Genomic DNA, 16,988 nt, shown 5'->3' with positions numbered 1-16,988 from the left:
GTGGCATTGCACAGATGGAACGGAACGCCTTGAACAGATGGAACAGAACGCCCATCAATTGAAAGTCTGTAACCGATGTTGTAGGATCCAATTGCAAGAGTTTAAAAAACTTGCAGACTGTAGATAAAAAAAGAGGGGACAAAATTTTGTTAAAAGAGGATTTAAAAGAAAATATATTCAAGAACCGTAGAATGAAGTGAAAGAATATATTCAATAATGGTAAAATGAAGAGAGAGAAGAGTATGGGATTTGGATAACGATGGGATTGTAGGTGTAAAAAAAACTTATTAACAACTATTTATCTCCCTTTCAAATTCATTTTTAAGATGGTTATATATATATATATATATATATAAAATCTTAAATTCAAATCCCGTGTGTGTAAAAGAATTCAAAACGTTGTTAAAATCCATGTTTAAGATGGTTTACTGGAGGACTCATGTAAACCTATTCTTATATAAATCTTAAATACATTTTAAAATTAAATTTTTAGATTTTCAAAATATGAAAAGTATATGATAGTATCATTGAACATATTCGGATTTCAAAAATCTGAAATTTACTTTAACGTTAAATTTTCAGATTTTCGGCATCCAAAAATTACATTTTCCTAGTGGATCATGGACTTTTTCTTAGATTTGTATATTGAAAATCTAAATTTTTTTTTAGGGAAAAAGAAAAGAAAAGAAAAGATCATCTCGAATTTTTTTTATTGATTTCAGATATTGAAGACCCGAAATAATGATATTTCATAACCACCAAAAAATCTTGGAATAGATGCATTAGCAGTAAATTACCAATAATTTTACCAATAGTTTTAAGCAGCATTAAATAAATCGGATATTAACATAATTTTCTCATTATTTTTTTTTTTTCTTTTTATCATTTATTTTTTGAATTATTTAGACATAGAAAAAGAATTCATACTAATGCGTTATAATATTTTTTGACAAAAAATTTGTGCATGTTATTTCTCATCTTTTTATTTTTTGGGAAAAAGTATTATATTATCTCATGATATATCATCATTTTGCAACTACGCATTGGTCAAGAAGCTTTAGCACTTTCCCTCCAATGGGTTTCTATTGGTGATTATTTAGAGTAGCTAGTCTTAAGATTATTTTATATTTTTCATGTTCATTGCATTATAATTACAAATTTTATCCAATGAATCGTCTTGTCTTGATGCATCGAATTCATTCGGTATAGGGGTGGCAATGGTCCAACCAGACCCGACCCACTGCCACTTGTAATTCGGTGTTTTACAAGGTCATATACATGTTCTGCTTGTTAGGAATGTCATGATGCAAGGATAAAATTAAAGTCACTAGTAAAGTAACAAAAATTAGAATAACAAAAAGAAAACGGACTTGATGAAGATTTCATACTCAGTTAGGCTTGGAGTAAGATGAAGTCGATTTATAATTAAAAATATTTATAAAATAACAAGAAATTAAAATTATTATAACATAGTTCTTGGCTCATAAAGATTACCTGCCTCTGAATAGAACCCGACAACCAAGAAGGCGTTATGAGGAGAGAACCTGATAACTGCTGTTTTTTAGAGAGAAAGAAGTGGGAGTATATTGATCCTATTTATATTGGATTCTTCCTAAGTATTCCTAATAAGATTCTAATTCTTCCTTAATTTTGGGATAGGAATTTAGTACGATTTAAAAATCTAATCCGATTTTATCTCAGGTCAAATCTTAAATTCAATATGATTAAATTTAGGGAAAGTATAAAACGTGAAAGAGTGATTCTCGGTATATTGGTAGAGAGAGAGAGATTCTTGATATTTATAGAGAGATTCTAGAGAGAGAGTATAAAATACGAAGAAAGAGTGGCCATTGAAATTTAGCTCCATGTATTACTGTCCTGATTTTCTCTCTATCCTCATCAGGTTAGAGAAAGAAAATCCAATACTCAGAGAGACAAGGACCATCTCCGTTACTCTGATCCTCTCTGTAAGGTACGTTCATCTAGGAAAACTTCATTCAGTTTTTTTTTTGAAGGAATAACTTATTCCTCTTTAATTGAAATTTTGCATGTTTAAAAATAACTTTTGCATTGTTTTGGATTATTTATTTATTTTTGTGTATTTCTTTTGTATTCTTTATGAATTATTTCTTTCTTTGGTTTCTTGTATGGGTTGTTTGGTTTCTTGATTAAAAAGAATTTCTTATCACATAATTCTTCCCCAAAAAAAAAGAGGTTTTATAAATCTTAATTTTATAAATCTCAATTTTAATTTGGCGTATTTTCATTTAAGTTTGTGTGGGTTAAGTTGGTGTTCTCTTTATCTAAATCCTAGCTGCACCATCATGTTTGTTATTCTGTTTGCTCCGGTTTTTGTTTGAAAGAGGTTTCTTTGTATACCTTTTCTTAAATTAATCCTAGATGTTTGTTTACTTCTTTGTTATTGTTGCTTTGTATCATATATTTCTGCCTTTTTATTATTTATTTCATAGTCACGAATCTTGGATTCGTTGTGTAATTTGTTTTTTTGGCTATTGGTTTGCCTTAAACTGGTTTTTGCACCATTATGTCAACAACTATATTTGTTGTATGTGTAATTCTTTGTGTAATTTGATTCTTGGATATAGATGAAAGTGAAAATATGTTGAGTTTTGGTTTGTGTGTTTTATTATTATTTTTTATTATTTCTTTTTTTTTTTAGTAAATTACTTATGGACACAAATCTTAAAATGTGAAATGAGTTAACTTTGGGTTAAAATTATGTAGAAGGTCGGTCATCATGAGGTGTTTTATTTTTTTCAAAATTCCCCTTTGTCCAAGGATGATCCTTGGCCCACATTTTATTTTTTATTTTTTTTAAGTTTTTTCGAACAAAAAACACTAGGGCACTGCCCTACTAACAAAAAAGATCAAAAAATTTAAAAGTAGTATGAGGATTGTTATGCACCAAATGGTAATTTTTGAAAAATTAAAAACATGGTTGACTGGCCTTCGGCATAATTTTCACCGAAAATTGGCCCAATTCATATTTTTATCTTTTTATTTTACGTACTAGTTTCCTTGCCTTATAGTAACTGCGTAAGAAATTTTGGATAAAAATTTAATATATTCTGCTTACATTAATGCTCCATCAACAAACATTAACAAGTGTCTTTTGGTTTTCTGGATAAATCTGATCTTCTTTGATGCCTTTTCTTTTTCTTGATAAATCTTATCTTCTTTGATATCCTTTGTTTTCTTGATAAATCTAATTTTCTTGAGTAAGGCAATATGACAAATATTATCATCTTTGATATCTTTTGTTTTCTTGATAAATCTAATCTTCTTTCTTTATCAGTTGTAGTAAGGCAATATGATAAATCTTATCTTCTTTGATATCTTTTGTTTTCTTGATAAATCTAATCTTCTTTCTTTATCAGTTGTAGTAAGGCAATATGATAAATCTTATCTTCTTTGATATCTTTTGTTTTCTTGATAAATCTAATCTTCTTTCTTTATCAGTTGTAGTAAGGCTATGAGATACAAGAGAAACTATGGTTCAAATTTTAAAATAAAGTGACAGTACGATCCCAGATCCTAGGGAGATATGATATTTATATATATAAGGAACTTCACATTAGAACAAAGAAAATATAAGATTAAGACACAAAAAAAAGTAAATAAAAGAAAATGAGTGATCTTTTGCACATTGTTTGAATTCATAAAAAAAAATGGTGATTGTACTATATTTTTTATAAAAAATAAATTTATTTGTGAATAATAATTATTTAAATTTAATTTTATTTATTAAATATAACAATTGCCCAATTATGAAATTTAATTTATATTTATAACTTTAAATTATGTATTAATTAAATTTGAAATCATTTTTATATGAAATTTATAGTTTCAAAAATAAATATTTAAAATTAATTAAAAATTATAATTTACTTAGTATGGATTGAAATTTATTATAAAACCTCCATTTATTTTAGAGAAATTCAATTAAAAAAATTATAAGTAGGAAAAAGATTTTTTTTTTCAAAATGATAAAGACTTCTTGTATTTTCAAATAAACAATAAGCAACGAACCATGCCCGAGCACCCCCAATTCGTTATATTGTTATGCATCTAAATTTATTTTGTTTATTAATTAAGATTTTAAGTTTTGATCTTTCAAAATTACCCATAAAGTGAAAATATTTTATATATTAAATATTTATGATTTAAATTATAATATGGGAGTCAATGCAAATTAAAATTACTTACAACATATTTGCTTAATATAAAAATGAATTTTTGTCTAAAGAATTGTCACTTAAGATATTACAAATAAGTGAAATACTTTGTTTTAAATCGTTAACCATTTTATTATATTTTCCTTAAACAATAATAATAATTAGGAAATTTTACCGTATGTATATAACTATAGCTTTTTAAACAAATATTAAGATGATATTTGACTAAATTAGATATCCTAATATTATGGGCTAAAACATACCGTAATTTAATATAAAAATGTGGGGATTAGGACAAGAAATATCGTTTTAGATTGGGGGGAGGGAGAGAGAGAGAGATAAGAGATAAGAGAGAGACTAAGGCTCAAATATTTAAATAGATAGTGATTGTACGATCCTAGATCCTACTGAGATAAGATCTGTATATCTAACTAACTTCACATTTAAAAAAAGATAATGTAGACTTGCTATTCCTATCAGATTTCAACAATTCTTAAGAGTTGGGTGTGTGCTTCTTGAAACGTTTATCTTTTCAAATTTGTTTCATTACTTCTTCTTTTCATTCTTTATAATTCTTTTCCTTAACACAAATTCCTTTGTTTTTCACACATCAAGACCCATCACTTTGAAGTTACAATTGGTCTGAAACTTGATGCGATAGAAGAGAGAGAAAGATAGGGAAAAGGAGTTGAAGAGAGAGAAAAGGTGGTGGTTCAGGAAGAGAGACAAAAAGCAGTGAAGAAAGAAGAAACGGGGGAGAAGCGAGTGGGAATGAGATTGAAGTTGAGGAGGGGGAACGATCATACGTGGGCTATAGGTGAGCATCAACTCTATGTCTTGAGTGGTCTCTTTTTTTTTTTGGCCGAGCCGGTTCCGTTCGGATCGGCCCAACCTAGTCTCCCCCTCTTTTGCCTCTTTGGGCTGATAAGGGTGTGCTGCCCTATGGGGCTAGGCCCAGGTTTGGCTTAGCCGGCCAGTTGCCTGCTCTACTATCTTTAGTGGATGTTCTCTTTCTCCATATACACAGGCTTCTCTCTATTGGTTGAGAATTTACCCGGTTTGGATTCGAAACTCGAATTTCGGTCTTTATTTATATCCAAGTGTGGATCAAAGATTTGGATTTGAAGGGTCAGATCCGGATCCAAAATTCATACATGAATAGTGGTACATGTGGATTCGATCCGGATCCGACTTTTTTATTAAAATATTATATATTATTTTATATATTATTATTTTTATATATTATTTTGTCGATATAAAATTTTATTGGTTCTGATCGGGTCTAGATCTAGATCTCATGTGCACTTTTTGGATTTAAAATTCGAATTCAAATATTCTAGATCCGATTAGAATCGGATCAAGATCCGATGTATCCTTTTTAGATCCAAACCTGGATCTAGTGGATCCCGACCCGATCCTACCTATTCTCTGCCCAACTATTGGGTGTTCTCTCTCTCCTAAGTCCTTGGCCACTACATCAAACTCACGGATACTTATTCCCGCCCCATTCTTTTATTTACACTTTTTTAGGGTTACCATACGACCTGTTCATGTTTTGCATAAATAGAAACATCCCTATAGACCGTCTAGTGTCCAGAATGGATGGCTAGGATGTGCCTCCGGACAAGATATTGATGATTAGGTAATAGTGACTAAAAACTAAAAATTCAAATATATCCAAAATTTTTAGAACGAACATAGGTCTTGTATCTGAGGGTGTAACTGTACAGCTGCTCCTGAGGGATCACATACATCTCCCGCTGTTTTTCCCAGGAGAAAATTTGAAATCAAGCTGGGGCAATTAGAGAGAGAGAAATTTACAGAGAACATATCCTAGAAAGTTAAGAAGTTTTGGGGTATTTGAAAACCTAGAGAGAGAGAGAGAGAGAGAGATTGAGAGAATTCTCCGAAAGAAAATTGGTGAATTCTTAGTGTGTAAAATCAGATGAGTTTTTCAAACTAGAAGGTGTCATGGATGGTTATATATTTTTATTAGAGATGAATTATTCTGTTGATTCTTGAATTTGCTTTTATTTCAAATTATTTTAGGAATACTCTTGAATGTTTCTTGGATTTGGTTTTATTTGAGCTTATTTAAAGAAAAGCATTTGTTGCAAGTTTTAGTTGAATTTAACATGCTTCGAAGATAATAAATGGATTTACTTGTTTGAGCTGATATATTTATGGGTTTACTTAAAATTTGCATGTCTCTGTAATACTTCATGGATTGCTCCCTCAGTTCTTTTTCTCGAATTAGGTTCCACCTAGCTTATCAAAGAACCATCCATTGCATGGTTAGTTGAATTTAACACATATCAGAGATAATTCATGGATGGTTCTCTTCGTTCTTTTAACTCTGGAATTTCCTTTTATCTGATGAATTTAGAGATCATTCTGTTGCGCAGGTGCTTGAATGAGCATGTGGATGCAATACTTCTCGTATGGTTACTTGGTTATTATTATTAATTTTTCTCTTTTGGGAGTTCAGTGGTAGAAATCGAACTTAGAATGTAGTGCTCCAATCATCAACAACAAACAACTCAAACCTGAGCACGGTTCCTGGTTACTTTGGTTATTTTATTTTTCTCAAATTTACTTTTATCAAAGACTTAAAAAAACACTCATTGTAAAGTTGCTTGTGCTTTTAGAAATATTTCGGTGGATGGTTCCTCCCTTGATTCCCAGTTTCTACGAATTTACTTTTACGTGATATTTTTAAATAATTCCTCACTGCAGAGTAACTTGCAAACATTATTAGATGGTTTCCTTGGTTTCTTTCATTTTCTATAATTTGCTTTAACATGAGTCTTTTAAGGAATCCCTGAGGCAAAATTTCTTTGAATTCTTGTATAGCTCCCTTGTTTCTTTGCATCTTCTTTTAAATTTGCTTTTATCTGATGGATCTAAATAAACATTCATTGCAGTATCTGGAAGTATCTTTTAGAAACATTTATTTGATGTCTCCCTTGAGTCTTTTCATTTTCTTCAATTTTCTTTCATCTGAGTGTTTTGAGGTACCCTTGGTAGCAGAGTTACTTGAAATTAGCATGCTTCAGATGTTTTTCTTGGATGGTTCTGTTGGTTCTTTTTATTTTCTTGAATTCGTTTCCACCTGAGATAATTACAAAACCCTTCACTGCAGGGTCAGTTGATAATGTGGAGGCCTTCAATAGAGGAGTCTTTAATGGAGGGGCTACTACTGTATCGGAGATGAATCAAGAATGCAACTCATTGACAGAAAACAGCTGTGCGATTCCTTGTGGGCATTTGAATGCTTCTCAGTATGTCAGTTCATTGGAAGCGAAGCGACCAATTCATCAACAAGATCAAGAACAATTGGATGGTAAGTTCCTCTTTTCCATCATTCCTTTCGGTTTTACACTTTTGGCTTCTAAAAACTCTGCTATGTTGGTGAATTGATGGTGTGTATGATTACGGCACAAATGTATGCTTCGGTCTGATATAATTAAGGGACCTTCATTGCAGGGTCACTTGATAATGGGGAGGCCTTCGATGGAGGAGTCTTTAATGGACTGGAAAACATGACTTTTACACAACTGCTTCAGCTGGATGATCTCGATGTTGTGAAGGCTCTCAATGGAGGGGGCTTTTATGGAGGATCCCATACTGTATCAGAGATCAATCAAGAACCCAACTCATTGACAGCAAACAGCAGTGGGATTCCCGATGGTGATTTGAATGCTCTTCAGTATTTCAGCTTATCAGAAGCCAAGCCACATATTGGTCAACAAGATCAACATCAGGAACATTTGATTTATCAGAGCCCATCTAGCTATCAACAAAATCATTGGGGGAATGATCCCACGAATGAATGTCACATAGTGGGTCACCGATTTATGCCTCAAAAAACAATGTTGTCACAGAAAAAAAGAAGATTCCAATCAAGAAATCACCTCAGTGACTCAACTTCTGGATTCCAGAGAGAAGAACCAAAGCAGGGACTATTGGATATGCATTTGGACAGTATATGCACTGGCTCCTACCATTCACATTCTCCATTGATGAAGCAGCATGGCAGTGAAGAAGTTCTTAGAAAATCTGTTCCTTCACATGGAGAAGATTTGAATGCACAATCTACTGGTTCAATGAAATGCCCCCTGTCAAAGGCTTCCTCTCCTCAAAACCGAATGCTTGAAAATCCTGCTAGTGAAGCTTCGAAATGCGTTGAATGGCTCGTTTTTTTGGACCATGGCAGCACATGTTCAGCTCCAGCAGGCCAGTGCTCGTTTTATCTATGTGCATATGCCCAAAGGATTTGGATGCACATTTCTATTTGTGAACAAATTCAGTGCCCATTTCTTTATTGTCGTCAACTGAGGAAATTGTGGGGGCTCTATTGCAATTGTAGCGACCAAGATTGTCTTGTTTGTAGTTGTGTTTGCATATTGATATCTTTTCACCAGCCGTCGGATTTTTGGAAGGTAGATTTGACAAGGAACAGTAAAGAAGCTCTGAGCTCTGCGCCTTTGGGAGATGTGCAATATCCACCAAAAAGAATGAGGGCCGAACATTCTTCACCAATCCAATTCTTGCCAGAACCTGTTGCCTCAATACCAGAGGTTTCTGATCCTGAGCAAGTAGAAGAGAGCTTTCAAAATGAAGGTCCTGCTGTTGTTGAACTTGGAGATACTCCAAGGTTGTTTTATTGTTCCTTGACATCTGCTCATGGAAATCCAGGGACAAAAATGCAAAATAGGAAAGAGCCTAAATGTTGCAGTCCCAAGATTCTGAGCACTGTGCTTTCTGAAGATCTGCAGCCTCCATTAAAAAGAATGAAGTTTGAGCACTTACCGACAAAATGTATTTCACCAGAACCTTTATCGCAAACATCACAGTTTTGTGATCAAGTGCCAGTAAAAGCAATTGCTGAAATCGAAGAGCCTGGTTTTGTCGTAGTTAAGGATACAACAATGAAGATGGGAAGTTCCCCAAACTTTTGTCATGAGATTCCAGGGACCAAAATGGACATTGGTATGGAGCACACTACGCCTGGTTTTGTCTTAGTTAAGGATACAGCAACAAAGATGGGAAGTTCCCTAACCTTTGGTCATGAGATTCCAGGGAACAAAATGGACAATGGTATGGAGCACACTACTGAGGTGAAAGAAGGTATTCCTTTAATATCCTCAGGTGAATTATCATCACAAATCACCAGTGAAAATCGCACTGAACTCAACATGTGCAAGATGGAAATGAACCAGGAGCCTGCTATCTTATGGGTTGATTGTGAAGCAGGAACCATGCACGGGAAGCAAAAGATACAAGGTGCTTCTTTGCTTGAATTTTTCACCCCAGAGCAAATTACTGATCATATAAACTCCCTCAGGCAGTGCGTTGGTCTGGTTAGTATTCTTTCTCAAGGGATAGTGACCTACTTTTCATGCTTCTTGACATTATTGATATGGAAGGGAATCCATGCATTGTGTTTCTTTGAGGACTGCTATTCTGAACTATCTCAACCTTAAGAGTAAATAAATGAGATTGTCATAGTTTAGGTTGATTGCCAAAGCAAGCTTTACATGTTTCTCTCTTGAATTGCAAAATTTGATAGGTTTATTGCCTTGTCCTAAAGATTTTGCCACCAGTAGTCTACTTTCTTTTATCTGTGAATGAGGTATTCTACCACGTTTTTATGGTGCATAAGTAGATAAGACTCTCAAGGTAGTTAGATATTTGTGGGGCTTTTCAGTTTAGTATCTAAAGATAATTGATTATCAATATTCCAGGATATCGTACTTCTTCTTTTACAAAGCAATATACACTATTTAGGATTATTCAATTTGAACACAGTATATAAAATTATTGTCGGATCCTCTTGTGGCCCCAATTTTCCACCATACAGAGGTCTTCCTGTGAGTTCTCTGAAGTTTGAATAGCATGTTTAATTATACATATTCCTCATGAGAGCCATACGATACTATTGTCTAAATTGCATTCATCAACATGCTCGATATCGGACACATGCATCTTTGGGATGCTAATATGCAGCCATTGAGTTTCTAGAATGGGGTCAAAGTATGATTCTCCACTTTACAGATTTCCTTTCGAGGAAGTAGTTTGATTCCTCTCTTCGAAGATGTCATAAGGGCCAGCTGTGTTGTGGCTTCCTTATGACTTCTAATATGCAGTCGTTGAGTTTCTAGAATGCGCTGTGTTTTGGTTGCACAAGACCATTTGGATTGCTATGATCACTATGTAATTTGGTCATGTGCCAAACCAGTTTCTCTTTTCATAAGCCTGACTTCGATGTGGTTATGTACGTGTCATGAAAAAATGCATGTAGATAATGCACATGGGTTTCTAATTATGGCAATAATCTCATTTGCGCAATTCCTGAGATGGATCCAGTCCATTAAGCGATCAAAGGAACTGTGAGTAGTCTCCTGGTTAAAATTATGCCAACTAGCCCTCGTTTTTTTTGTCAGATTGAGATGTCTTTTGCAGAATTCTTAGTAGATTTCGGCAAAATGAGCACATTAATATTTTACAATGTAGGATATAATTGTACTCTTCTTTTTATTGGTAACTTAATTTCACTTATCTGTGTATAATTTACATGTGATGTTGCATCGCATGTAAAAGAACATGCATATTTCTTTACTGATAAAAATACACTTAATGGGGAATGTATTATTTGATCTGTTGGCCTTGAACTCTTCCTTCATAGACGCCTAGGTAATTGACGGCCATGTTTTGGTATTAAGGTCTGAGGAAGATATGATTGTGTTTATTATGCCAGGCCACAAGGTTGACAGTTCTTTAGGCAGATGACGGTGTCCTGGGATAAATGGGCATTTTTCTAGGAATTTATATATCGGGCTTTATAATCATGTTTTTATAGTTGGAGAGCTTACTCCATTAATTATTTGGTGTTTGTCATTCCATAACATTGTAGTCATTCTGATATTCAAGTGTAAACATGTTACCTTTTTCTTCCAGATGGTAGTTACTTCTTGAAATGTCCTAGTGCAAGTGATAAGTTTCAGATTCACTAACTTTTTCATGTTTCCAGTCCATCAAGACTAATTCAAAGGCAGAACATTGCCAAGCAATGGAGAGTTCTGTGAATCAAAGCTCTTGCCAGATGTGTGGTATGGAGAAGCTCTCTTTTGCACCACCTGATGTGTATTGTAATCAATGTGGTCTTCTTGTCAAGAGAGATGCTACATATTATACCACAAGCACTAGGGAGAAACAATATTATTTTTGTCGTAAATGCTTCCATGGATCATGCAAGAGAATTGAAGTTGAGAGGTCTAAGATTCTCAAGTCTAGTTTTGATGAGAAAAAGCATGTTGGTACACTTGATGAAGAGGTGGGTCCTAATCTCGTGTAAGCTAGATATGACATAATTCTCATCTTTGTGGATGTTTTATCCTAGTCGTTGTGTGATGCTTTTTTGCAGTGGGTTCAATGCGATGGATGCCAATCTTGGAATCATCAGATATGTTCTCTTTTCAATAAGCGAAAAAATTATTCCGAGGAAGCGGAATATATATGTCCTAAGTGTTACTTAAAGGGGGTTGAAGGAGGAGAACGAAAGCCCTTACCTCAAAGTGCTCTTCGCAGTGCAAAAGACTTGCCAACAACATTCCTTAGTGATCACTTGGAGCATAGGTTGTTTGAGGGGCTTAAGCAGGAGAGAGGAGAAAGAGCAAGACGATCAGGGAAGAATGTCAATGAGGTAACGAGTCTACTCAGATATGCTTTTCTTCTTGCAATCATGCATGTGTGTGTACTGGAAAATTTTGAATAAACTAGGGCTATTTGATTTTTTTTTTTTTCACATTGAATGGTTTTGTGTTTTCAAGGAAACAAAGGGTTATTTTGTACTTGATTTTAGTTTTACAATATGAACATTTTTTCCCTCTTTTTTTCTCTTTTCGCATAGTATCCCCATATGAAGAAAATAGAATGCCTGAAATTTCTTTATAAATGGATGAGTTCAATGAATGTTAGCTTATCTTAAATAATCTTCATTTAGTTTAATGAACACATGCATGATGTGTTTTAACTCTCTTTAAAACCTTGCATATCATATTTCACATCGCGGACTCAACTCCGTGTCCTGATCTGAGATACATACATTAACATGAAAACAAAGAGTACAGAGAATAGAAAAGAGTTAAAGAGGTTCCCCTGCTCAGAATTATAGTAGCAATAGTATGCATGAAAATTCCTATTCGAGTGATGAGCGCTAGAGACTGGGTTTGAGCCTTGCAGACCATGTTGTTCAATTTCTCTTCCTCTTTGGAATCACCCCATTGCTTCTAATGAGTCTTAGTTTCTTACTGATGGTGTTTCCATTGTCGGGTTGTTGTAAATGGTAACATGTGCATGCACTGTTAAATGCTTGGCATAATATACTATTGTTGACTCTTCTTTTCATCAATGAATGGTGGGTTCAACTTGTAAAGCATACTAAATATAGTGATAACCACATTGGTTCCAGGTGCCAGGAGCAGAAGATCTTGTCATCAGAGTTGTCTCCTCTGTTGGCAAGAAATTGCAAGTGAACCAACACTTTTTGGATATTGTTAAAGATTACCCAACAGAGTTCTCATACAAGTCAAAGGTAATGAATTTAGAAAATAAAAATTAGCAAGCCCATTATGATGTTCATGCTGTCAATTTTGAAGCATTGATGTTGAAAAATGTCTTGAATTTGGTAGTAGCTGGATTACATTCCTGACTTGGCTTTCTTGATTTTTTATTTTTTTTGGCAGGTCATATTGTTGTTCCAAAAAATTGAAGGTGTAGATGTTTGCCTTTTTTGCATGCATGTCCAAGAGTATGGTTCAGATTGTCCCTATCCAAATAATCGCTGTGTATATCTTTCATACCTTGATTCTGTCAAGTATTTCCAGCCTGCGATTGTTGCTGCAACGGGGGAGGCTCTTCGTACTTTTGTGTATCATGAAATTTTGGTGAGAATCTCATAGTTCTTCATGCTTTTCTTTTAATTCCATTTCCGTTCTTCATATTGTCATGCTCTGTATCTATACTGCATAAGTTTAGGAGCTACTAATATGATGTTTTCCAATTGAGAATTGTGCTTGTATCTCAAAGTTTTAAAAAATTAACAAATCATATATAGCAGATGATATATCTACTCTAGACCATGCCTGTCAAGATATGGGACAATTTTGTCAACACTAGGCAAATGATCATATATTGCTTATTTTTATTTAATGTATCGGCTGATTTATATCAGTGTAAAGGCCAATGTATTGTGTTTCAATCTCTTTAAAAATTTGCATCATGTCCAGTATAAATCCCTTTATATCCAATATTTTTAGAAAATATTGCCCAAATAGCTGCTATGTTTATATGTTATCTTTTCAGTGAATATTTAAGGAAGTGCTGTAGCACACTGATGCTATTTGTCATTGGTTCAGTTATATCAGATATTTTCAAAATATCACCATTACACCACATGTAAAATTATATATAATTCTACTTCCTGGTTGATATTCTTAATCTTTGATGAATATTGTGGCTTTGCTATAATATTTCAGTTAAGATAGTTATGCTTCTGTAATGAGCAATTATTTGAGTGATCAATGGAAATGATTATTTTTGTTTCTCAGGTTGGATATCTCGAGTATTGCAAAAAAAGAGGTTTTGTAAGCTTCTATATATGGGTCTGCCCTCCTTTGAAAGGTGATGATTATATCTTCTATTGCCATCCAAATTCACAAAAGTCACCAAAGTTGGGTATGCTACGTCAGTGGTTAGCTTTCTCTCTCTCTCAATCGTTCCAATGAATGCTAGATTGCAATCTAGAAATGCCAGTATCTAGAGATTAAAGTGTTGTCTTGTAATGGAGCACAGAATGAACCAGAGTATAATAAGTATTTATTTGTTTCATAGGTATCTTAAAATGATAGAGAAGGCCAAAAATGAAGATATTGTAGTGGAGCAGATGGATATGTATGAGCAGCTCTTTATGCGTTCATGTGAAAAGAATGCGAAGATTACCATCAGTCGGGTGCCATATTTTGATGGAGACTACTTTCCTAGAGAGGCAGAGTATATTATTGCCAATATTCATATAGAAGAAGGCAAAAAAAGGTGGAAAAGTGGACAAAGACCAGCTTCTAAAGTGGCTCGAGAAAATCCAACCCGAGTTGTAGTTGCAAATGATGCTTCAAAGGAAGTAGTATTGATGCAGAAAGTACGAACTGTTTTTTCTTTTCTACCTATAATGTTTTAAATTCAACATTTTTTCCAATCGAACTGTTATACCATAAACATGGTTGAACAACTTACCAAAAATTGATCTTAGATGCCAGTTTTCTACACAGATATCATATCATCATGAGTTACTTGTGCTTCAGATTTTTGGGGATTTTTTAACATTTTTTTCTGTCTTTTTATGAGCTGATAATTTTATGTAATTCATTCATTTTTTGTTTTTTCATCTTATTATATTTGTGTTAATTTACATTTTTTTACTTTTTTCAGCTTGCAGATTCCATTAGTGAAAAGAAAAAAGAGTTCATCATGCTCCACATGCAGTATGCATGCACCCACTGTGGTCAGTTTGTACTAACTGGGAAGACCCGGGATTGCAAGCCAGATGAAAATTTTTGTCTTTGTGAGAAGTAAGTGCTTATTTCCATCTGATCTTCATTTAATTAATGTATTTTCACAATTATCAATTTAAGTGAATGTTTTGACCAATACTTCCAAGTGTTAATATCAAGATGAACACTTGTGATCCTTGAAAATAGTATCATGTATGATTTTGTTTACAGTGGGAAGAAAAGCATCTGTAGAGGCCTAAACTGAATGGTGTCACAGGAGTTTAATTTGAACCAAAAATGAAGAAGGTGATTATTAGTATTCTCTAGAAATGATTATTAAGACATTGTTGGTTCCGAGATGACTAGAATTTAAAAACCAGTTTTGAAGGGGAAGTGGCAGCAAAGCACCAAGCAAAATATGGATGCAGCAAAAATTGAAATTTTATCATCCCATGTCACACGGAGATTTTTTGTAATTGGGAGTTGGAGTATTGCCAATAATTAAGTAGGATTAATCCTTCTTCTGCCTCATTTCTTTAGCATTTATATAGAAATTAATATTGTACTCCAGATAGCGCAAAACTGAACCTAACCTGTCATGTTCAAGAAGTTACAATAACTTTACTTATAAATTCAATTATTATGACATTGATGCATTATGTACTTCCAGCAAAACTATTTCTAACTTTTGAATGATGAAAATGTTGGCTAATTTGATGTTGCTCTTGTAGTTGCTACGACGAAGAACAAAAACTTCATGACAAGGATTGGCATGCCAATAACAAAATGGAAACATGTGACGTAACTCCTGTAAGTAGAACAATTATACACAGCCTATCTCATTTGATTTCAGCATGCATGGACCGTCTTCTATGCATTTCAACTGCTAATATTTATAGGTTTCTTAAATGTGAAAGTATAAATTCATAGTCCATTGGGTTATTGTGGACCATATAAAAGATGGGCAGTGATGGAGAGAATGTAAAATGCACTTGAACATGACATGGAAACCCCATCTATCCATCAATGTCCATTATAACATTGGATGGTGATGATCAAATGGAAAATGGTTTCTCCAAAATATGTTATATTGTACTTTCCCTTCTACTGAGTTATAGGTATGCTTCCAAAATATTTTTTTCTGCTTCATCACTTAGCATTTCAGCCAGCATGATTTTTTACTATAGATTAACTCCTTACAGGTCAAGATGAACGTTCCTTCAGAAATTAAGGATGATGAAGAGATAGACAATGAAATTTTTCATACACGACAGGCCTTCTTTGCCTTTTGCGCAAAAAACCATTTTCAGTTTGATACGCTACGCCATGCAAAGCATTCTTCTATGATGATTCTCGACTATCTGCATAATCCTAGGACACTGTTAGATTTGTAAGGATCGCCCATATGTGACAATTGTGGCAAAGAGATAGTGATAGGAATCATGGTCATCAACTGAAGGACAACAATATGTAGCCAAGAATGAAGTGGAAAATAAGGACATGAGCAAAAAGGGGTTCATTGGATACGTTTTTGTTCCTTATGAAATTCTTGTTAAAATATGTTGCTAAGTTGTATCATGTCTGCAAAGTTCAGAGAGAAGCCATTTTGGGTTTCCTATTATATGTTGCATAGAGGTGGATCTAGACCAGGACCAAGTGTGGTGGATCAATCACCAGGTTTATGTTTGATTGGCAGTTGTAAAATTTTGTTCTTAGTAAACTGCCTTGTAAATATTGGTTTAATTTAATGTCATCAAGTTATAGTTCTTACAATTTTGAGTTGCATGTCTTTTTATCTGGATTGATTTACTTGTTTTTTGGATTTTTAATAGGATTTTGGAGAACTGATTGATATTTAGTGATTCAACTTTAGTGACTGTATATAGGTGAAAATATGACATCCAATCTTCATGGGAATCGAAAAGGACCTCAGTGAAAGTTATATTTTAAGGGATTGATTTGTGCTTAATCTAGTACTATAAGCACGTACTTGCATGTGTTGGCTACTCCATGTTACTTATATTACCTATCCTTTCCAGAAAGCTATGGTAGAAATAAAAATAAATATTGTTACTACGAGACCATTTATTTTTAGTACAAGGAGGTCACAATTACTTTTGACCATTGAATGTGAAATCCAATAGATGAAATTGTATGATAACATTCAAGAGATTTTGTTTCGGACTTTGTGCCCAAACAATAACACACACTTAACAGCCCGATCTCAAATGTAACAGTCGAT

At 33.7% G+C, this 16,988-nt stretch overlaps 1 protein-coding gene across 1 annotated transcript; it reads left to right on the top strand.

Annotated features, from left to right (window-relative positions):
- The first annotated feature begins 5,920 nt into the window (after window positions 1-5,920).
- Window positions 5,921-16,519, top strand: LOC148781441 (histone acetyltransferase HAC12-like). Its single transcript, XM_088871240.1, has 11 exons — window positions 5,921-7,539; window positions 7,683-9,559; window positions 11,230-11,532; window positions 11,623-11,901; window positions 12,670-12,792; window positions 12,944-13,144; window positions 13,808-13,950; window positions 14,091-14,394; window positions 14,685-14,824; window positions 15,478-15,556; window positions 15,949-16,519. Exons 1-11 carry the CDS (start codon window positions 7,266-7,268, stop codon window positions 16,138-16,140), a joined length of 3,915 nt encoding a protein of 1,304 aa, XP_088727366.1. The 5' UTR covers window positions 5,921-7,265; the 3' UTR covers window positions 16,141-16,519.
- Window positions 16,520-16,988: the final 469 nt, after the last annotated feature.

The sequence above is a fragment of the Amborella trichopoda genome, chromosome 7 (genome assembly GCF_054954075.1).
Source record: "Amborella trichopoda isolate Santa Cruz 75 chromosome 7, AtrichopodaSantaCruz75HAP2 v2.0, whole genome shotgun sequence".
In the NCBI taxonomy this organism is placed as follows: Eukaryota; Viridiplantae; Streptophyta; class Magnoliopsida; order Amborellales; family Amborellaceae; genus Amborella; species Amborella trichopoda.
Note: the sequence above shows the minus strand (reverse complement) of the source record. Positions and strands in the feature narration are given on the sequence as shown.

Excerpts from the sequence above, each read along its gene's own strand:
- LOC148781441 (XM_088871240.1), top strand. The coding sequence starts at position 7,266 with ATGGTTCTGTTGGTTCTTTTTATTTTCTTGAATTCGTTTCCACCTGAG. Across the intron at positions 7,540-7,682 it reads AGATCAAGAACAATTGGATG|GGTCACTTGATAATGGGGAG; the intron begins GTAAGTTCCTCT and ends CCTTCATTGCAG. Across the intron at positions 12,793-12,943 it reads AGTTCTCATACAAGTCAAAG|GTCATATTGTTGTTCCAAAA; the intron begins GTAATGAATTTA and ends TTTTTTTGGCAG.